General features: G+C 44.0%; 3 protein-coding genes and 1 long non-coding RNA gene across 4 annotated transcripts in view; 2 read left to right on the forward strand and 2 right to left on the reverse strand.

Annotated features, from left to right (window-relative positions):
* Positions 1-22,315, reverse strand: part of LOC308170779 — a 370,737-nt gene that overhangs the window by 36,129 nt on the left and 312,293 nt on the right. The gene's annotated exons all lie outside the window — the stretch shown is intronic.
* Positions 598-2,701, forward strand: spcs1 (signal peptidase complex subunit 1). Its single transcript, XM_080545452.1, has 4 exons — positions 598-724; positions 1,420-1,479; positions 1,579-1,665; positions 2,419-2,701. The coding sequence occupies exons 1-4, from the start codon at positions 689-691 to the stop codon at positions 2,545-2,547; spliced, it is 312 nt and encodes a 103-aa protein (XP_080401578.1). The 5' UTR covers positions 598-688; the 3' UTR covers positions 2,548-2,701.
* nek4 (NIMA-related kinase 4) lies at positions 3,579-14,249 on the reverse strand. Its single transcript, XM_080545713.1, has 16 exons — positions 14,157-14,249; positions 12,930-13,196; positions 12,366-12,563; positions 11,892-11,999; positions 11,017-11,171; positions 10,595-10,736; positions 9,261-9,971; positions 8,980-9,036; positions 7,712-7,861; positions 7,431-7,589; positions 6,856-6,922; positions 6,065-6,180; positions 5,857-5,948; positions 5,116-5,336; positions 4,293-4,426; positions 3,579-3,707 (listed from the first exon to the last, which is right to left on the reverse strand). Exons 1-16 carry the CDS (start codon positions 14,241-14,243, stop codon positions 3,609-3,611), a joined length of 2,763 nt encoding a protein of 920 aa, XP_080401839.1. The 5' UTR covers positions 14,244-14,249; the 3' UTR covers positions 3,579-3,608.
* The window catches only part of camk1b (calcium/calmodulin-dependent protein kinase Ib), a gene marked incomplete at its 3' end in the record, with an annotated part of 48,086 nt that continues 44,955 nt past the window's right edge, over positions 19,185-22,315 (forward strand). Inside the window, exon 1 of the mRNA XM_080545619.1 lies at positions 19,185-19,216. Coding sequence (XP_080401745.1) covers positions 19,206-19,216 — 11 coding nt within the window. The 5' untranslated portion in view covers positions 19,185-19,205. The remainder of the gene's footprint in view (positions 19,217-22,315) is intronic.

Here is a 22,315-nt window from a genome sequence, read left to right on the forward strand (position 1 = left end):
TGTCTCCCAGAAGCAGGTTCAGATAGCTGCCCTCGCATGTGCCTGTCTCTCAGAAGCAGGTTCAGATAGCTGCCCTCGCATGTGCCTGTCTCACAGAAGCAGGTAGAACTGGAGAACAAAGAGGATCCTCTTATTGTACAACAAAATATCACCCCCAAACAATCCTCAATCCTTTATCTCCTTGTCTTTGACTTCAAACTTTAATTTCGATTCGCCACATTCCTTTCTAACACGTTTAGAGAGATTTCACCGATATATAAACTACTAATAGGTCCCCCCATACTCACTCAATCTCGCCTAATCCCTGGGCAGTGTTGCCAGATGGGATGGACAATTTCCAGCCCGAACACCGTCTAAAAGCCAGCCCAAAAAGTAGCTCAATTGGGAAGGAAAACAGCCCAACCTGGCAACCTGGCCTGTCTGGACTCTCTAGAAAGCAAAGCTGCGCAAATCCTGTGCAGTTGTAAAACCCTCGAATGACCACGCGGGTCCTTCAAAAACGCTAGACGCGTTATTTTTTTTCGTACCCGCATTCAGCGTAATGCACGCCCACCTGCCTCTGATTGGCCGAACGTTCCCAGTCTCAAAAATGTAAAAAAAATAACGCTACGTAGACCTTCCAAACCGGAAGTCTAACTGGCCCAAACATCATTTTTCACCCTAGTATTCGTGTCGCTACATTGTAACCATGTTGTCAATGTTCAATTCCATTCCGACGCACATGGTAAGAGTTCTAACAGTTTAATAATGTGTTATTGTATATTCAAACAAACGTGGCAACCAATTTGCTTTGGGAAGGTGATTGAACTAGGTAGCATTATAGTAGCTAACTGGTTTAACGTTGTTGTGTGTTCAGATGTTGTTATCAGTAATTCAGTAATTCAGTTAAAGATGCCATGATATCCAATGCATCCGATTAATCACGTTGACAGTAGGCAGTAGTTTCACCATGTGTCCTGACCACTGCAGTGACCAGCTCCATCAGCTCCATCATGCATATGGTCGCAGGGTCGTGTCAGAGCTAAACCAGCACTGTGATGAGTGACTAAAACCAAAGGATGGAGGCCAGCTGATCATGTCCTTAACCCAGTGGTTTGATGATGGCTGATCAGGTGTGATGGTGGTGGAACAGATCAAATATGTGGAGCGGCTGGTGGTCTCCGAGGAGAGGGCTGAAAACCACTGGTCTAACCTATGCCTGGCTCCTCATGGTTATCCTAAATGATAGGGGCTAGTATGCTAACATCACATCCATCTCTTGAACACACCTGATCAGTCGTATACATGTGACATGTTTGCTTATTCCTACTCATCATGGCCTATTCTCCTCTTATAGGCTGTCCACCTCTGTCATTCCTTCAACAGCTATTAACATTATTAAAGACAACTTAAATTAATGTGTCTTTCTTACTCTCTTAGGATTATAAAGGACAGAAGCTGGCGGAGCAGATCTTCCAAGGGCTCATCCTCGTCTCAGCGGTGAGTAGAATGTCTGTGCCTTTCTGCATTTGATTACAGTTGCCAACTACATTCGGTGTAATATTGTCTTTACACGGACCTTTCTCTGTTACCTTCTAGGTTATTGGATTCATCTACGGCCTTATCTTTGAGCAGTTTGGCTGGACCGTGTACATCGTGTTAGGTGGCTTCGCTGTGTCTTGTGTGGTGAGTTTAAGGCCCTTTGCTGGTAAACATTGTATGTGTTACGGTACATGTGGGAATACGGTACATGTGGGAAAACTAGGGTTAGGTGCTAGGGTGACTTGGTACATGCTGGCATGTCTAACCTTACCCCTAACCTTACCCCTAACCTTAACCCTAACCCTAACCTTACCCCTAACCTTAACCCTAACCTTAACCCTAGCACCGTAGCACCTAACCCTAACCCTAACCCTAGTTTTCCCACATGTACCGTACTCCCACATGTACTGTAACATATGTATTGTCAAGAGAACAGATTTATGTCATGTCTATTGAGGAATTAAATTAAAAATAATAAAATGTGTCCTTTGCGATACAGATCACAGAGCTAGCTCTAAACATTACGGTTAGTTAGTAGCGTTGCAAATGTTGCACACCACAGATTGATATTTATAGCTACCTGTCTCTACAACACAACTCCCTCCCCCCCACTATCTCTTACTCTTACCCTCTCACCACCTGGGGCGGCTGTGGCGCAGGAGGTACATTTTCTAATGATCGCAAGGTTGGCAGATCGGCGGTTCGAACCCCGGCTGTGTCCTTGGGCAAGACACTGAACCCCAAAATTGCTCCCAGTGAGCGGGCCAGCGCCTTGCATGTGTGTGTGAATGTGTGTGTGAACGGGTGAATGAGAGGCCGTTGTAAAGCGTTTTGGAGCAGCAAAAAAGGTGCTATATAAGTGCAGTCCATTTACCATTTACCTCTCTCTCGTCCCAGCTGACCCTGCCTCCCTGGCCCATGTACAGGCAGAACCCCCTGACCTGGCAGCCCGCCCTCCCGGAGGTCCCAGCAGAGACGCCTCAGAAGCCTCAGGAGAGCCTGAAGAAGAAGAAGCGTAGTTCCTGACTGTTTACCCGCTCGCCCACGACACGTTTTTGTAATGGAAAATAAAAGTCTGCCTATGTAATGATCCATGTTTGAAGTACTTTGGATAATTACTTTGTTACAGTTTGTCAATCCAGTGGTGAAATGTCTATAAATATAAATCCAATAAACACAGTTCTAGTGGTGTGGATGTTTTGTCTTCCGTCTTGGTAAAACATCTCTGCGCAGCACAGGGTTCCTACAAGTTTAAGTACAAGTACAAGACCTTTTTAGACCTCTTTGAATATAATTTTAGCCCTCTTCGCGACACCATATGACAGCTTTTTGTCATCCTCGAGGTGATGAAATTAGGGATTTCACTGCCATACAGACAAAAAAGGATGCGGATTGGCATTTATTTGGTTCCAGCTTGATTCATTTCCGCATAAATAGACGTGGTCGGACTGATTTCCTTGCAGGATCTCGTTTATAAGACCTAGCACCTAATTTTTAGACCGAACAACTGAAATTTGTGACCTTTTTAGGCCTTATAAATTGGATTGCTGGATTTGAGACTAAGGCTTTTTAAGACCAGCGCGGGAACCCTGTCAGTATGTTCTTACCTTGTTGCTGTTGTCCCAGATGTTCGATAACGTGCCTGTACAAATCTTTATTATGTATGAGATAAAAAAACAAAACAATTCATCAGATATTTAAATCATTTATTATAAAATCAAACAAGTTGGTTTGGAAATATCAACAATATGATAACTATATATTATTGAACATGTAGTGTTTCTAAGGATTTAGGTCCAGGTCTTGAAGCACTACCTTACATTATAACATATTACAAAATCACTTCTTTATATTAGTATTTCACTAAGGTAGACAGCATATCAAGTAGATTACAGTAACAGTAACAGAACACTCACATTCCTTGCATAAGTAAAGTGGACAGTTAGAATCTGGATTAGAATCTAAAGTGAGGTACAAAAATAATCTACATGAATATTTACATCGGACAAAGGAAGAAAGATTGTCAATATGGACATCATCCACTGGTTGTGTTGGATGGATATGTTTGTATGTGCTGTGTGCTCATCCTAGCCCTTGAAAGCGACATCCTCAAAGAACTTCAGTTGCCGCACCATGACAGCATAAGACTGGTATTTGCCGTCCCCCATCTGATCCCGCAGACGCAGCTGTGAAGGTGGGAAGGGGAGGAAGAAGAGAGAGAAAACAACGTCATGTCGTCCTACATCACATCAGTAATATTTACATTCTTGACATTTAGCAGACGCCTTTATCCAAACCGACTTACAACAAATTTGACTAAGTAAGTAAGTGAATCAATCATAGCAAGAAAAGGTAATATATGTTATGACCAGTGGCCATTGGCAGTTACAATGCTTGAAGAAGAACAAGGAATTATTATTATTCTACAATACATTTATTTTACTCCCATCGCAACAATTATCTGAATGTAACACCCAACAACCTGCTGAAGGTCTACCCCGCTGACACCACCAGCGCTTCTCCGACAAAGCCCCCTTGCCTACAATATTTGGCCCTTATTGGTTTCAACAACAATGTTGGTGATCTAAATGTTACGGTACATGTGGGAAAACTAGGGTTAGGGTTAGGTGCTAGGGTGACTTGGTACATGCTGGCATGTCTAACCCTAACCCTAAACCTAACCCTAACCCTAGTTTTCCCACATGTACCATAACATAAACAGTTCAAAAATAAATTAAATTGTTGGTAAAAACACCGTTTTCAGTCCTTACCTCTCGCCTGTCTTCATCATCGTCCTCCATGATGTCCAGGACCCTGTCCAGCAGCTTCACTCCCAGGCCCTTCACCGCGTCTGTCCGCAGGTGCTCGATGGCTCTCCGTATCTTGGCTGGCCCAGATGTGGTGCCTTAGAAAACACCATCAGAACCACAGAACTGTTAGGATATATATTTTTCAAAGGTCCTATTGTCCATTCTGTAGCACCAGCTGCTTAGTTATGATGTTACATATCTTAACAGTTTTCCTGTTTTGATATGCACATCATCAGTGTTGTATCCTAAGAACACATACGACCCATTGTAAGCTACTGTCTGGGAACGCATCTGATGGCCATGAATACAGGTGCTGTAAGAACTGTAAAAAACTCCTTTCCGCTCTCACGTCTAACTCAACTCATAGTTTTAGAACATTCTAATCAAAGGCCATCGGCCCTTACATCATAGTGGCCAAAAGGGGAAGGGCTCTGGGTTTTGTGTAAGTATATATGTGATGATTTGAATACTTCGAGACACCTTTCCTCTGAGACCGCCTCAGGTTAAGGTGCTACTCTGTACGACACGTGTGATCTTCCAAAAATATACCACTTGTGCAATAGAAAACATCTTCTCCTCTGTCTTGGAGCAGTCAACTAAAAGAACAGATTCTAACAGAACTCTCACTACACATTAGCTGTAATGTTTTACATGTATAATATATCAAAGTCATTCTTAAGTCAAAGACAAGTTACCACATAGTGTGAATACGTTGTGTTAACTCTATTGCATTGGAGAGGTGAGGGGATATAGTACAGAAAGAACACACGTGTGTGAGACTGACCGGTGGGTAATTCACTGAAGTGGAACTCCTCTTTGTCTCCTCCTCCTTTCCCATGGAGCACCAGGGTGTCCCTGTACTTCCTGTTCAGTTTGAACTCCGCCATCATCGGGGCAGAGCCAGACCGAGCACCATCAGGCTCGCAGACAGCGTCTCTGCCATCCATTCGCAATGTCTGGGTCATCATCTGTACCAGGTCCTGCATATCGTTGGATTCACTCTTTCTGTAACGAATACATAGAACAATGTGTCAAAGGATGATTTAGTCAGTATTTCATTTAGCAATACTATAAGCTATAACAATTCCCCAATGTTGTTGGATCTAATGGGGTTTTCACATATAGTCATTTCACTCACACACACACACACACACACACACACACACTCACACACACACACACACACACACACTCACACACACACACACACACACACACACACACACACACACATAACACATAACACATAACACATAACACATAACACATACCCCCACACACACACATTCTCCTTCTTTCAGGAGAGCATGATCTTCACGGTTAGCAGTGACACAACACATTTAAGATCACAAATCCTCAATAGATTGATCAATTCCATCATTTTACCGACAAGAAGATTCATCAATATGAATAGCTATAGTTGAAGAGAACTCAACCACCCATGATGCAGCTGTGCAAGAGTCAGTTACATTTAGAGGATTTTAGATCTATGTACTTCCTGTCCATTATTTGTCGATGTTCTCACCCTTCTTTGCAGTCCCCCTCAGAGCGGTCAGTGGAGCTGGTAGAGGAGCTGCATTCGTCCTCGTCTGACGGTCGCCCCAGCAGACTGTCCTGCTACAGGGAGAGACGTCACATCATCACCGGCTGCTCGACGCCAAGTTTGGTCCATCTTATCTGACCGTGTTAAATTAAACATCTGCATAACAGTCAGCCGATGGGGCCATAGTTACCTTGCTGGTTTCCTCTGTGATGTCAGACACAGAGTGGGCGAGAGGGGGCTTAAGGAACTCTGGCAGTTTACTGTTTGAGGAAGTGACATCATATGATGCTCTTCTTAGTGCGTTAACTGTGGAGAAAGAGGGGTCTGCGTTGAGCAACGAAACAAGTCAAGTACAGTATGTCTTCTATGTTCTTTCACTCAGTGCCTTCCTCCAAATTAGTGGTTTGTTCAACATTACGTGAGCTTAGAATGATAAGGTTCTATCTCCGTTTAGAATGATAAGGTTCTATCTCCGTTTAGAATGATAAGGTTCTATCTCCGTTTAGAATGATAAGGTTCTATCTCCGTTTAGAATGATAAGGTTCTATCTCCGTTTAGGGCAGTTCAGAGATATTGAGCGTCAACGTTTTTACATTCCATTATGTTTTGTGAGATGGAACCTTTGTATTTTATTAATTACTAACTAAAAAATGTCAACATTTAAAAAATAACACCACACAGGCATTAATAAACACCTAATGGGTCAGATTATGTAAAAAAATAAATGTTGACAAAAAATGGAGATAGAACCTTATAATTCTAACGTCACGAATATGCAGTAATTCCCTGATACTACAGGGGTAACACACGGGCACAGAGGCCCCAAACTCCACCCAGGTTAACATGATACCAAGATTTTCAACGGCAACATGAAATGATTGGTGTTAAGTCACGACTCGCATCAGTAAGTAATGGTAGGGTAAACATTGATATTCACACTAGCATCAACAGTCCAGTGCTAGGCTAGCTGAGGAGTGTTACCTGGTTGGTTAGGGGTCTCCTGGGACTGCCTCAGTCTTCTCCTCTCTCTGGCTGACAGAGGACGGTCCTGCAACCAGAATAATGCAATCAGAATAACCTTAACCAGAATAACCTTAACCAGAATAACCTTAACTGCCCCTCCTGAGACATCTACTGCCCCCCAGCACTGCGTCTCCTGAGACACCTGCTTTTCCCCTTTACTGTGTCCCTGAAAACTTCTATTGACCCCCTTGTACTGTTTCTCTGTTTCTCCAGTGTCTATAATAACCTAGGTTTAGAATAAGGTGATAGAAGAAGGTTTAGAAGAAGGTTTTTCCTTCTATCAGTGGCCCCGGGCCTGAGCTGGATTACTCTTCCTGCTACGACTGGTGGATTGATGATTCACTTGCTTAGTCAAATGTATTGATTGTAAGTCGCTTTGGAATAAGGCGTCTGATAAATGCCAAAAATGTAAATGTAAAATGTAAATGTAATAAACTAATTCCTCAAGTCTGAAGTTTGAGCTGTACCAACATCTCTCCATCTATGGGAGCCAGACCCCCAGGAGTGTTTCTATTGGTTGAGCATAGTGTTACCTGTGGCAGAGGGGTGTGGCCATCCTTGGAGGAGCTGACGGGTGTAGAGGATGATGTTGTGACAGCTTTCTTCTTCTCAGAGCTTCCCCTACTCCTCTTCCTCACCTCTCCTGACAGTGCAACGGGAGGAGGCGGGAGAGGTCTGGGAGCTTTCAGTGCCTGTTGTGATTTATTCATATTTAGTGTGTTACTGTTTGCATTATTAATCACATGCAACAAAGTTTCCTCTGAAACTTCACATTTTTAAGTTCCAAGTAGCATCCCTTCCCATTAGTCCTCACCTGGTCCTGGTGGCTGTGTAGCCGCACCTTCTCCCCGTGTCTGCGTTGCCGGGAGACGGAGGGTTCAGCAGAAGAGGGGACACACAGTGGGGTCACGACCTCTGGGAGCGGAGGGAGGGGGAGGGGGAGGGGCTCGGCTTGACAGGGTTCCTGAGGCACACAGAAAACACAACCAGGGTCTATGTCAATGACTGCTACAGAATTTGATATGAAGGAATTTCACCTGTGTAACCAGTGGTGTAGTCTAGTGTTTTCTAGTGGGTATACTGTGATTTTTCCCTCCCAGCCTCATATCGTTCATTTCGGAACGCCATAAAAATAAATCTGAGCTCCCTGTCTAACGTTATATATATATAACATTACATGTTATAAGGCTGATCTGTGCATGACAGTGCTGCATTCTGACATATTTCATGTCGCATCTCCCCCCGTTGATGGTATATGAGCTATAGTCAGTCCCAATGGTCCAAAATTCAAGTGTTTTGTAACACAGACGGGGTGAATTTTATAAATGAAAGTGTGAAAGTTCTGTCACAAAACGCCGTTACGTATCCTCACACATTTCTAAGTGGGTATATGGAAATCTTTGGCCTTTCCTAGTGGGTATACGGCATAGTCCTACGTATCACGTAGACTACACCACTGCTTGTAAAAGAACATGTCTTGTAGCTCCAAAAGTATTTAATCAAGCAACAACTTATTTCCCAAGCAAAATAGTATTGTACAGTACACTGAGTATACCGGGTAATGCAAGGCAGCTTAAATACAATGACATGTTTGAGACACACATTATATAGCCTACAAGATGTGTGGCTAGCCTGGAGGTGGATTTTTCCTTCTATCACTGTGACTGCCAATGGCCCCGGGCCTGAGCTGGATTACTCTTCCTGCTACGACTGGTGGATTGATGATTCACCTGCTTAGTCAAATGTATCGATTGTAAGTCGCTTTGGAATAAGGCGTCTGCTAAATGCCAAACATGTAAATGTAAAACATCAATAGTAGTCTGTGCATGTCAATGACAAGAGAACAACCAACAGTCTTGCTTACTAACAAACTCGCTGGTCCAGTTGATCACTAGCCAGGCCAACAAGTCATCAGCCAAGGCGTCGTTGGCCATGGCTTTTTCAGTCCATGCGCATAAGCAGAGAGTTCTTATTCTAACGCCTGCAGATACTGCATGTCCTTACAGCCTATGGTAATGTCCCTGTGTGGAGACTGACAGCTAGTTTCATACTGACGGGACGGAGGGTTGTTGAGGTTCTTACCAGTGTCGTCACAGGAGGGAGGGGCTCTAGCAGCTTCTCTGTGGATTCCAAGCTCTCCTTCAAAGACAAGAGCACAAGGCTGAGAGAGGCAGACACTAGCGGAAGTCATGATACTGTATTATCGTTCTCCATCTCGGCCTACATGCATGGATGATTGGTGTGTGAATGTGTGTGTGAATGGGTGAATGAGAGGCTGTTGTAAAGCGCTTTGGAGCAGCTTTGGAGCAGCAAAAAAGGCGCTATATAAGTGCAGTCCATTTACCATTTACCATGATACTTACTCTGACATCTGAAATGTGGTTTTGTGTTGGATCCTCCTTGAGAAGGTTCATAGTGTCCTCTTTGTTGTCCGTGTTTACGTCCCAAGTCTGTCCAACGGATCCCACGTTCAGTTCACCACCTGCAGGACTCGACTCAGACAAGCTCTTGGAATCACCACTCATTCTTCTCAGTTCCAGCATTGGGCTCTCGATGACGACATCCTTGAGTAGCTCCATTGTATTATCTGCATCACCACCTGCCATGGTCTGCTTCTCTACCGAGGTTCTGGGTCTAGGTTCTCTAGACTTCGGGGCGGTCTGCGAGCTACTAACACCCGGTGATAAAGGTCCGTTCGAGGGCTTCTTCTTTTCCTCTCCTCCCCCCCGGCTCCCGACATCTGATACTAGCCTGCGTGGGGGAGGCAGAGGGGGAGGCGGGGAGGAGGGGTCCGGTTTCCCTCCCGGCCTCCTCTTCTCAGCGGGCCTGTGACACGGTCTCGCCGGGTCACTATCGGGCCTGGGGTTTGACACCGCTGACTGGGGCAGATGAGTTCTTGGGGCCTTCCTCTCCTCCTGCTGTGGCTGGATGTCAAAGTCAATGTTACTCACAGTTGCCAGGGAGGCACCGGTGGCGTTGAGGACGTCAGGTGGAGGGGATTTGGGAGGTGGAGGTGTCTGGGGTGGGGTGACTTTGTTGCACGCTTTGTGTTGCTGTGAGTGGTTTTCCACCTTCTGTCGGGGTGAGAAGAAAAAGGAATAGATGATATATAAATAAGCACATTTGCAAGGATACAACTTCCAAGGCAATTCAAGGGATTCTTATCCTTTATAAGCAATAGGAAAAATGCCTTTAACATATGTGGGGGCGGCAATATGTAGGGGGTAGCTGTGGTGCAGGAGGTAGAGCCGGTATCTAATGATCGCAAGCTCTGCAGATCCCAGAGCCCTGGCTGGCCAGCACTTTGGAATAAGGCGCTATATATGTCAGTCCATTTTAAATGTTATCCTGTATCGTGAGCTTAGAATGATAAGGTTCTATCTCCGTTTAGGGCAGTTCAGAGATATTGAGCGTCAAAGTTTTTACATTCCATTATGTTTTGTGAGATGGAACCGTAGTATTTTATTAATTACTAACAAAAAATGTTTTTGTTCAAACAAAAATGCCAACATTTTAAAAATAACACCACAGGCATTAATAAACACCTAATGGATCAGATTATGTAAAAAACTAAATTTTGACAAAAATGGAGATAGAACCTTATAATTATAACGTCACGATATGTCGGTCCATTTGAAAGGTTATCCTGTATGTCACGGCTGTGTTCTGCTGGTGTCGATGTGGACCCATCTCTTACCCGGTTCCCTCTGGTGAGTGGATCAGGCTGGGGACACTGAAGGCGCTCGGGCCTCGGCTGAGGTGACGGCACAGGTGCTGCACTGTTGGGCCTGCTACTGCTAGTGACACCCACAGCTTTCTTTCTAGACTTAGCGGTCTTCCTGGTGTGAAACGAATACATAAGACATCCAAAATGGGATCTATCAAACACACTCATGGTTTTGTTCAACACAAAAGAGAGATAGAGAGGGATGGAGGACAGGGACAGAGACAGAGACAGAGACAGAGACAGAGACTGGGACAGAGACAGAGACAGAGACAAACACAGCAAGGACAAGTGAAGGGGAAAGAATCAAGTCATGTGACACATATCATCGAAAAACCGAGAGAACAGACAGGAAACTTTATAAGAGTCCTGACACAGTAAAGGACGTCACCTACTCTTTAGTGGCCTCTAGGAACATGGCGATCTGCCGTTTGATGTAGGGCTGCCGGAGGATGAGTTTGACGTCCGGCCTGTCCTCTGGTCTCTTACACAGCATGCTCTTAATCAGCTCCCCCAGCTGAGGGTCATACTGACCCGGCATCTGGGGAAGCTAGTCAAACAGGAAGGAAAAGGATTTTTAAAATGTAGCTATTTAAACACTTCATTTTAAAGTTGGCTATTTACATGTTATTGACTTAGAGATGATGTCAAATGTTAATGACATGATAATCAGCGACAGGAAGAGATCCCCCCTTCAAGCCTTTGAAAAGTTAATCTAAACTGGAATGAGCTTCCCACGGCTGTCAGAACTGCAGTCACTACTCACTACCTATCTTCCGTCGGAGACTGAAGACCTCCATCTCTTCAGGTTACACCTTAACTGCTCCTCCTGAGACATCTACTACCCCCCAGCACTGCGTCTCCTGAGACACCCGCTTTTCCCCTCTACTGTGTCCCCTAAAAACGTCTATTTCCCCCCTTGTACTGTTTCTCCAGTGTCTATATAACAAATAAATAAATGTAAAAAAAAAAACTAGGTTTAGAAGAAGGTGATAGAAGAAGGTTTTTCCTTCTATCAATGGCCCCGGGCCTGAGCTGGATTACTCTTCCTGCTACGACTGGTGGATTGATGAGTAAGTCGCTTTGGAATAAGGTGTCTGCTAAATGCCCCCCCCAAAAATAATAATAATCTAAACTACCCTATACAGAAAACCAACAAGAAACCAAGAATACCAGAAGTCTCCAACAACAACAACCCAGAGGGATCTACTGCAGCATACCAACGCCCCCCTGTCCCACCGTTAGAGGAACTCTGATCTAAAGGATTCACCTTCCCCTCTACGATCCGGTAGACCAGGGAGTTCATGTCCTTGGCGTTGAAGGCGTGTTTCAGGGTGGACATCTCGTACACGCAGCAGCCCAGCGCCCACACGTCCGACTGTTGGGTTATAAAACATGGTTTAGTTGTAGACTGAAGACCTCCATCTCTTCAGGTTACACCTTAACTGCTCCTCCTGAGACATCTACTGCCCCCCAGCACTGCGTCTCCTGAAGACACCCGCTTTTCCCCTCTACTGTGTCCCTAAAAACTTCTATTGCCCCCCTTGTACTGTTTCTCTGTTACTCCGGTTTTTCCTTCTATCAATGGCCCAAATCAAATGTATTGATTGTAAGTCGCTTTGGAATAAGGCGTCTGCTAAATGCCAAAAATGTAAATGTAAATGTAAATGTAATGATAAAAGGCTCAGTGTCTGAGGAGCAGGGTTGGCCAACTCCTGTCTTACAACTATTAATTCAACCATACCTTGTGGTTGTAGGGTTTGTTGGAGAAGAGTTCAGGACTCATGTAGTATGGAGTCCCTATCAGAGTGCTGGCCATGTCGTTCTGGTTCTCCAGGACCCTGGCGATGCCCAGGTCTCCCACTTTGATGATGTTGGTCTTGGTCAGGAAGATGTTCTGGGTCTTCAGATCCCTGTGTAGAATGCGCTTTTCATGGAGATACTAGGAATCAAAAGAAATAACATAACATTCAGGTGTTTTGGTACCAACGTTTGTGGGCTTTATCTATATTTTATGGGGGCGGCTGTGGCGCAGGAGGTAGAGCTGCTGTCTAATGATCACAAGGTTGGCAGATCGGCGGTTCGAGCCCCGGCGGGCCACATGTCGAAGTGTCCTTGGGCAAGACACTGAACCCCACATTGCTCCCAGTGAGCAATGCCACGCCTTGCATGGTAGCTTGCCGCCATTGGTGTGTGTGTGAATGGGTGAATGAGAGGACGTTGTAAAGCGCTTTGGAATAAGGCGCTATATAAGTGCAGTCCATTTATCCTATTTAGCTATTTATGTAGGTTTGAACACATAACTTACCTGCAGCGCCATGGCGATCTGGACAAACCACTCCACCACTTGTCTCTCAGGTAGGAGTTCGCCCTTCTGTTGCTTCAGTCTGTGATAGAGGTCGCCTCCCTCGCAGAAGCCCATCACGATGTAGAGCTGACAGTCGTCTCCCTCCCAGGACTCCCTGTAGTTCACGATGTTAGGGTGCCGCAGCTGCGACAGGAGCTGTGCCTCCTGCTCCGCGGCACGGCGCTCCCGCTTGGAGGAGGTGGTCAGATTCAGCTTCTTTATGACATACTGGGAAAACAACACAACAGGGTTCATTCATTCATTCATTCATGGTAAACGGACTGCACTTATATAGCACCTTTATCCTGTCCAAAGCGCTTTACAACGGCCTCTCATTCACCCGTTCACACACACATTCACACACCAATGGCGAGGTAGGCAAGCTACCATGCAAGGCGCCGGCCGGCCCGCTCACTGGGAGCAATTTGGGGTTCAGTGTCTTGCCCAAGGTCACTTCGACATGTGGCCAGCCGAGCTGGGGCTCGAACCACCGATCTGCCAACCTTGCGATCATTAGACGGTGGCTCTACCTCCTGAGACACAGCCACACCATCATGGCACATGCAGTCAGTTGTCAACATTCTGTCTAGACACATTTATGACATCACGTTCTGTCTAGACGCACATGCGAACATTCCAGAATGCTGAAAATTGATAGGAAAACAAGCTAGACTACATTGCACACAACATAGCCAGTAGCCAGGTACTAGTCACAGGCAGTGCCAACAACGGTTCGCTAGCTGCAGGACACATTGGTCCATTTCGTTTGACTCTGACTGAAGGAGATGATGCAAATAGACATCTTCTTGATATGAGAAGTAGAGATTGTAACTAACAGACAGCCTCATTCTCGCCACCAAACCCCCACGGTCTTCTAGTGAAGGAGCTGATGAAGGGATACTCGTAGTGGAAGATACCAAAAGCAAAATATAGGGGAATAGATACAAATCTTCATGACTTTTAGCATACATTTGTATATTGGCAAAGCTTTATAATACATCGTTTTTTTCGTCTTCGTGTAGTGTTATCTATAGAGTTAACTAGAGACTGTTTGGTATATTTAAGCACGACGAGCGTCTCACACACATAAGGCTGTTGTTTCGAGATATAATAACGTACATATATGTTTATATATATACATATAGGGTTAGGGGCAGGGTAGGGTTAATATATATTATATATATTTACCTGTTTGCGGTCAGATTTGTGTTTGACCAGGTTCACTTCTCCGTAGCTGCCCTTCCCAACCACTCTGATAAACATGTAGTTATTCATGTTGACTGAACGTCCATCAGTGGTTCGCAGCCCCGAATACAAACGGCATCACTTTACTGAAGGAGAGACTCTCGTCCATCTTCTGGACATTGACAAATCCAGATTTCAAACTTATTTAACTTATTTAATCTAATAATATGCCAACGAGACGATTTTCAAAACACAGGAAGCCATCAGTCGCTTTCCCGTCACTAGGCAACACCACTGAAAACACGACCCCGTTTCTCACACAGCGCCATCTAGGGGCGGAACATAGAAGCGACATACAGTATAATGAATGAATGAATGAATGAATGAATGAATGGTCTTTATTGTCATTAATACAGTACAGGTACCATACAACGACATTTAGGAGGGGGGGCTCCCCTGGTGCTTGGAAAAAAGACTAAAAACAAGAAGGGAAAGAGCTGGTTTACATAAATAAAGGCTATGTACAAATCTACTATACTATACTATACAATAAAACACTGTGCTGTACTCTATGCTATGCTATAAATATCCTAACATTTCCTATATCTGAACCTTATGTACACAAGTGTTTGTGTTTATGTCGAGGACTTCCATCATTTGTCAATGAATAAACAAATAACGTTGATGTTTCTGATATTTTAAATATGTTGTTACTGGACATATGTGTCACCATGGCCAGTCTCAAGAGGGTCTCTGACAAAGATCTGTCTCCAATGAGGGTTTTGACAGGGGTGCAAGAATCAGAATGAGTCATCGTTTGTTGAAGTAATTTATTCTCCAAGAGATGGTGCATTATCAAGAAGGCACAACAGCGGCTCTACTTCCTGGGAGTCCTCAGGAAGGAACACAACAAGCAGGAGATACTGGTGGCCTTCTACCGCTGCGCAGTGGAGAGCATCCTCACCTACGGCATCTGCAACTGGTTCTCCAGCTGCACAACCGCAGAGAGAAATGCGCTACAGAGAGTCGTGAGAACAGCCCAGAAGATCACCGGCGCCCCCCTCCCCTCTCTGGAAGAGCTGTACAACACACGCTGCCTCAGGAAGGCCTCCAAGATCTCCAGAGACCCATCCCACCCTGGGTACGAACACTTTGCCCGGCTGCCCTCGAAAAGGCGGTACAGGACCATGGCCGCAAGGACAAACAGACTGAAGCTCAGCTTCTACCCCAGGGCCATCCAGGCCCTGAACACAGCAAAGACCTAGGTTCTGGGCCCTGGACAGATTGATGGCAGCTGCTGGATTGAAAAAATCAGGTGTAGTGCTGAGGCACAAATGTGTACATTTCAAGCCTGCAAACTGCGACACTTTAAATGAATGTGCAATAACAATATGTGCAATATGACAACCCTAGTCGTTTTATCTGTACAGTATAGTATAGTGGATAGTGTACATAGCCTTTATTTATGTAAACCAGCTCCTTTCCCTTCTTGTTTTTTTTTCTTTTTTTTCTTTCCTAACACCAGGGGAGCCCCCCCCTCCCAAATTTCGTTGTTTGGTACCTGTACTGTAGCAATGACAATAAAGACCATTCATTCATTATGGCGATCACATTGGCAGGACAATGAATTGGAATGACCATGCTTATAGCTTACAGGACATTTGTTAACAATTCCCCCTTTAATCGAATACTTCCGTCTTCAATCGAACAAGCCAAAACAAGGATGAGGATAGGCCTAGTTGATTGTGAATCATGTTTTGTTGTATTTATTAACACATGATGCACAGCTTTAAATCATCATACCTTGGGCTTAACAACAGGCCTACTGTAGATAGGACAATCTGTCATTGTACATCCATTTTGGGACAATTGATTATTGACGAATACAATGTATGCATGCCTCAATTGTAAACACACATTGTAAAACTTAAAAGTACAAGGTTAAAACTATACTTTTATCTGATGGGTGGTTTGCATCTATAGCTCTGTCTATGAAATTGAGAAGTCACATTTCTTCAGCCTCATCTCTCCACTTTGTTGTATTACAGTTTGAATTACAGTTTTCTACTTTATTCAGGTAGGCAGACTTTACCTTCTTATTTATGTGTTTCTAGGCAGCTGTTATAGGCCTACTGCATTGAACTTAAGTGGGACTATTTGATAATAAAAAATAAATGAATGTTACAATTCGTGAGTTTAGAATGATAAGGTTCTATCTCCGTTTAGAATGATAAGGTTCTATCTCCGTTTAGAATGATAAGGTTCTATCTCCGTTTAGAATGATAAGGTTCTATCTCCGTTTAGGGCAGTTCAGAGATATTGAGCGTCAAAGTTTTTACATTCCATTATGTTCTGTGAGATGGAACCTTTGTATTTGATTAATTACTAACTCAAAAATGTAGGCATTAATAAACAAAAATGGAGATACAACTTTATAAATCTAACGTCACGAGTTGGTGAATATTGTTTAAAATTACGAGATTATATGAGTTAAATGCCATTGCAAAAAGACGCACCTGTCAGAACACACCTGTCTGTATCAGACTGCCCCAAAAGGAGAATGAACCAACTGCGAGAGAGACCTGCTTACCTGGGAGCCACACACAGGCTGCTGATTGGTTGAGATCAGAGCCTTGCCCCCTGTGGGAGCCACACACAGGCTGCTGATTGGCTGAGATCAGAGCCGCGCCCCCTGTGTGAGCCACACCCCCCTCCACCCATGACGTCAGGAGACTCTGCGAGGGTTGTCGAATCCAGCTTTTCCAGAGCGCTCTGAGTGTGAATGTGAAGCCAAGGCAGTGAAGACAGAGAAAACGACCTTTGAGACCGTGAAATTGACAGGTAAGCATGGCATTCACGTTGAGTAATGGCTTTTAGAAATCTATTAAGGACAGATTTGCATGATCCAGATAGATCGGGACATTCACTGTGACTGTGACGTTAATGTAGTTGACAGAATGAAGAACGAATGCATTCAAGTCAAATAAAGAAAAAATAATCTAAATACAATTCTCAATCTAAATAATCTAGACGATATAAAAATACAGTTCCTATACAGTTTGGAATTATTTAATCGTAAATTACTTTACGCTCAATTATACCTTCCCACTTTGACAATAGACACCACTCCAACAGTCGGCGCTCAGTTGCGCTCATTCATAATATATATGAAAAAATGCCTTACATTCATGTGTTGTTGCGTGCATTCGGTAATTAGAGAGACTAGAGTGTAAACAAATGGAGTGAACATTTAAAAAAGTAATTCTCTCTTTACCTATAATTCTGACCCTGAACAAAAGTAGATCACCTTATCGCTGCCTTGTTGTTTTATAACCTGAACTGCCCAATGCGTTTTATTACTGTACAATGTGGCAACTCTGAGGGGCATCGTTATGTAAGATACTGTACCTGTGCTCAGTGCATATTGACGACAGCTTGGTCCAATATTACTTGGAACATTTAAGTCTGAGGTCCAAGCAAGCAGAATTCAAGCAAAAGTCTAAATTTGAGAGGAATATTTAGACTGTTTTTGAAAGCTGAAGTAATTTTCTCCAGTTTTGTCTGGTGCAATCACTGGACTGGAATGCCAACTCTTGAGGTATTTCTGTCATTTCCTCTCTCTCTCTCTCTCTCTCTCTCTCTCTCTGTCCCTCTCTCTCTCACTCTCTCTCTGTCTCTCTCTCTGTCCCTCTCTCTCTCTCTCTGTCCCTCTCTCTCTCTCTCTCTCTCTCTCTCTCTCTCTCTCTCTGTGTCTCTCTTCTCTCCACTGTCCACACACACACACACACACACACACACACACACACACACACACACACACACACACACACACACACACACACACACACACACACACACACACACACACACACACACACACACACACACACACACACACACACACTACATCTACCTTTGCTGTCACTGTCTCTTCCTGGCAGCTCGAGAAAGAGACTGGCAGCTTATCAATTAATGAGCTCAGTTTGAAAGGGATTTGCTTAGCGTCATGGACACTGGTGCCCCAGATGAACGGATGGTTCAGACCAGGCTCTTATCGTTCACACAGCGAGCGCTTGTGACAGGAGGAATTTGATAGCCATGAGTGGACTGAGATATTAACAACAGACAGACACACTGTCACGTGGCAGCTCTCTAGTTGGGTGTAACTTTAGGAGTAGTTTACATGTTCTTGGAAGGAATGTTTTCATGGGGTTACAGTTCAATAAAGTTTTGTTTGTAGTAATGATGATAGATGCACCATGAATTTGAGTAATAGTCTCTCTCATTAAGTTGGCTAAGTAGATTGCATTTCATAATATATCAAAAGCTTAGCAAAGCTTCTTTATACTGACACAGTTTGAATCATTATGATGCCATAATTCCACTATAGTTCATTGCTTTGAGTTATAGTGTTCTTTCTGATCATTATGTACTGTAGTTCTGTTTTAAATCATTCAAATAGACACACACACACACACACGTCACACACACACACGTCACACACACACACACACACACACACACACACACACACACACACACACACACACACACACACACACACACACACACACACACACAGGAATCAAAGAGGAAATTATCCGACGACTTTCAGTTTGCATGTCCTGATGCTGAGGGCTTGTGTAAGTGCACTGATGGGGAACCAATGGGTTTCCCCACTTCCTCTGTGTGTGTGCGTGCGTGCCTGCGTGCCTGCGTGCGTGTGTGTGTGTGTGTGTGTGTGTGTGTGTGTGTGCGTGTGTGTGTGTGTGTGTGTGTGTGTACCACAGTCTATGTGTGTGTGTGTGTGTGTGTGTGTGTGTGTGACTGTGTGTGTGTGTGTGCGTGTGTGCGTGCGTGCGTGCATGCGTGTGTGTGCGTGTGTTACAATGTGGTTTTGAGCACATCTATAAGAAGAACCCTGATGTTTATAGAAGCAAACCAACAGGTTAGTGTCATATTCTCTCCATCACACAGCCACCTCATACATGACAGCACTTCTGTGTGTGTGCGTGTGTGTGTGTGTGTGTTTCTTCTGTCCACTGCGCAGCAATGGGGAACCAGTGAGTATAGCGTTTCTCTCTCAATAATACACTTTAATAATAACGGTGAATGCTGCATGTCAAGTAGATCTTAGGATGGTTATAGTAACATCTATCCGTTTTGTCTGAAGCCTGCTCAAACCTGTTGCCTCGCATATACAGGGTTGGACACCTTGACATGTCCCATTGAAGGCAAATTATCTACTCCAACAACATGTACACCTGCATGTGCCTCTCTTCAACTTCCCTCTATACTCCATAACTGTCTCTGCTCCTCTATCTGCTCCTCTATTCGCTCCTGTCCGCTCCTATGCAAGTCCTTAACCGTGTCCTCATACGAAATGAGAGCATCCATGCTTGTTTCAGAAACCAACCCCCCCTTGCTCGTTTTGAACTTTCAGTCGATGTTCGTACGTCCCTTTTTGAGAGCTCAGTTTGAGTTCGAATGGGTTGAGATGTTTTGTGGTTCTCGGTGGTGCTATATACTTGGTATCTCCCAAAACAAATGTGTGATTGTATCATTTGCCTGCAGCTGCTGAATGGTATTGCAGAATTGGTCGTTTTTGAGAGAAAACTACATCTCTTTTTAGCCATGTTAAGGGTTTAGGATTGATATTGAAATTGCAATTATGCATCAATTTCATCTTGTATAAGGTCAGGTACTAGAACAAGAAGTATACTTTAGTAGTTTGTTGAACCGTCTCTAACAATCTCTTAACGCCAGTTTTCATAAAACAGGTTATTTGGACATCTGTGTTGGATGTATGCATCTCATTAGTGAAGAGTATCCTGTCCTGATCCGTCCTGTAAGAACTGGATAGGCAGATAACAATACTCTTATACAACTCTGCTTCCACCTATTGTGTCTCACGCTTTCTGGTCACTGCCTGTAATACTGCTACATACAGTGGGGATTTATACTATTGAGATTCACCCCGACTGTATGTCTGTTGTAACTCAGTTACATCAGACCAAAAGAGTGGCTCAACCTAGATGACTTCCTGTGCTAATGAAAAATAACCGGGCTGGCGTCTCTCTCACACATTTGACTACACTTCCCCTTAACGCTTCCCCAAGCACATCGCTTTGCATTCTGGTCTATCAGCCCTACTTTAGATTTCGGATCCTTTTTATTTGTATAGCTTTCAGTGGCAGACCACACTGTGGTAAAGTAAACACAACAGAAAGCTAGGGAGGGATTAGTATTAAAAAAGGGCCTATAACTATTTGAGCCTAGTTAACGCTGCAGCTATATCCATTGAACATTGAGCACAGGGCTATTTCAGAGACCTACAATCAGCCATTACCTCTCTCTCACATCCCTCACTTGTCAAATAAACCCCTTGACAAATGTCGACAGAGACAGCCTCGTTGAAGAATAGACTATTCTCCCCATCACTGGTCAAGCTCACAGCAGCTCAGTCCATTGATTACATGGCAGCATGTACTGATAAACATCAACAACAACACCATTGACCATCTTTCAAACATTTTCGATCTGCTTGTGTCTTTAAACTCTGGTTACCAATGACTACAAAGGCTTTCGCACAGTTCCAATAAAGAGCGACACTCGAGTTTTACATGTCTCAGGAAGCAGGGCTCCCCATCACGAGAGCCTGATTCCAAATGATCTCTGCTGCATAGGCCTTTTATAGATAAATCGTGAGCTTAGAATGATAAGGTTCTATCTCTGTTTAGGGCAGTTCAGAGATATTGAGCGTCAACGTTTTTACATTCCATTATGTTTTGTGAGATGGAACCTTTGTATTTTATGAATTACTAACTCAAAAATGTCAACATTTTAAAAATAACACCACACAGGCATTAATAAACACCTAATGGATCAGATTATGTAAAAAACTCAATTTTGACAAAGATGGAGATAGAACCTTATAATTCTAACGTCACAAAACCCTAACCCTATCCTCCTACTATGTGTTCACTATGTGTAGCCACCTGACTAGAATAAACACCATATTAACAGCAGCTCGTCTACTATTAGCCATTAGCCACCACTGCCATTTACTTCCTCCAAAACCATAACACCCGTTATGGGTCTCCATGGCGACACGCTTGGAGCCATCTTCAGACAAAAGAGGGGGCAGTGAGTGGACCACCGAAGGTGTGTGTGTGAGTATGTGTGTGTGTGTGTGTGTGTGTGTGTGTGTGTGTGTGTGTGTGTGTGTGTGTGTGTGTAAGAGAACGAGAGAGAGAGAGAGAGAGAGAGAGAGAGAGAGAGAGAGAGAGAGAGAGAGAGAGAGAGAGAGAGAGAGAGAGAGAGAGAGAGAGAGAGAGAGAGAGAGAGAGAGAGAGAGAGAGAGAGAGAGAGAGACTGAGTGTGCCTGCCTTGCAGCAGAATTGGTCACCTTTTACAGGTGGTGGGGTAACAACAGGAAAGAGAGAGCTGTTGCACCACAACAACACCAACAACAACAACAAGACAGCAACAATAGTTTAAGATAGCTAGACCCCATTTATCGCCCCCAGGTGAACATGTGTCCAATTGCATTAACTCACGCATGCATATTCAATCTCTATTAATAAGCTAATAGAAACACAATCCTTATTGCTTAGTTGCATCGAGCGCTGAGAATAAACGTTCTACCAACTTCACACCTCGAAGGATGAATGACTGATTAACCGCTATTTGATGTACCGGTACCCATATCAGGCTGTTATTTACCCACTACTGAAACAGAGGTACAAACCAAAACCATGTTGATATATCACTGTTGGCCAGACGGAGAGGGTTGCAGGCCAGGCAGCAGTAAGCTGCAGGCTGTGGCACAGAGCAGACTCTCTCTGAGAATAGACGAGGAGAGAGGAGAGAGGATGATGATATGAACTGGGCTATTTTAGTCATGGAGGTCTTGTATTGGCCTGCTGAAAGGGTTTGGATAAATGTGACAGCAACATTACTGTCGGCTCATAAACCAAATGTTTATTGAAGTTTAAGTAGACTTGTAGACTTTACAACTCGTGAGCTTAGAATGATAAGGTTCTATCTCCGTTTAGGGCGGTTCAGAGATATTGAGCGTCAAAGTTTTTACATTCCTTTATGTTTTGTGAGATGGAACCTTTGTATTTTATGAATTACTAACTCAAAAATGTCAACATTTT

The sequence above is a fragment of the Nansenia antarctica genome (genome assembly GCF_963989245.1).
Source record: "Nansenia antarctica genome assembly, chromosome: 15".
In the NCBI taxonomy this organism is placed as follows: Eukaryota; Metazoa; Chordata; class Actinopteri; order Argentiniformes; family Microstomatidae; genus Nansenia; species Nansenia antarctica.

What these genes read in the sequence shown, in the direction of transcription:
- nek4 (XM_080545713.1), bottom strand. Translation starts at nt 14,243, where the DNA reads ATGAATAACTACATGTTTATCAGAGTGGTTGGGAAGGGCAGCTACGGA. An exon ending in TACACAGCCACCAGGACCAG is followed by an intron (nt 7,590 to 7,711) that starts GTGAGGACTAAT and finishes AAATCACAACAG; the next exon opens with GCACTGAAAGCTCCCAGACC. An exon ending in GCCACACCCCTCTGCCACAG is followed by an intron (nt 6,923 to 7,430) that starts GTAACACTATGC and finishes TTCTGGTTGCAG; the next exon opens with GACCGTCCTCTGTCAGCCAG.
- spcs1 (XM_080545452.1), top strand. Translation starts at nt 689, where the DNA reads ATGTTGTCAATGTTCAATTCCATTCCGACGCACATG. An exon ending in GGCTCATCCTCGTCTCAGCG is followed by an intron (nt 1,480 to 1,578) that starts GTGAGTAGAATG and finishes GTTACCTTCTAG; the next exon opens with GTTATTGGATTCATCTACGG. An exon ending in GCTTCGCTGTGTCTTGTGTG is followed by an intron (nt 1,666 to 2,418) that starts GTGAGTTTAAGG and finishes CTCTCGTCCCAG; the next exon opens with CTGACCCTGCCTCCCTGGCC.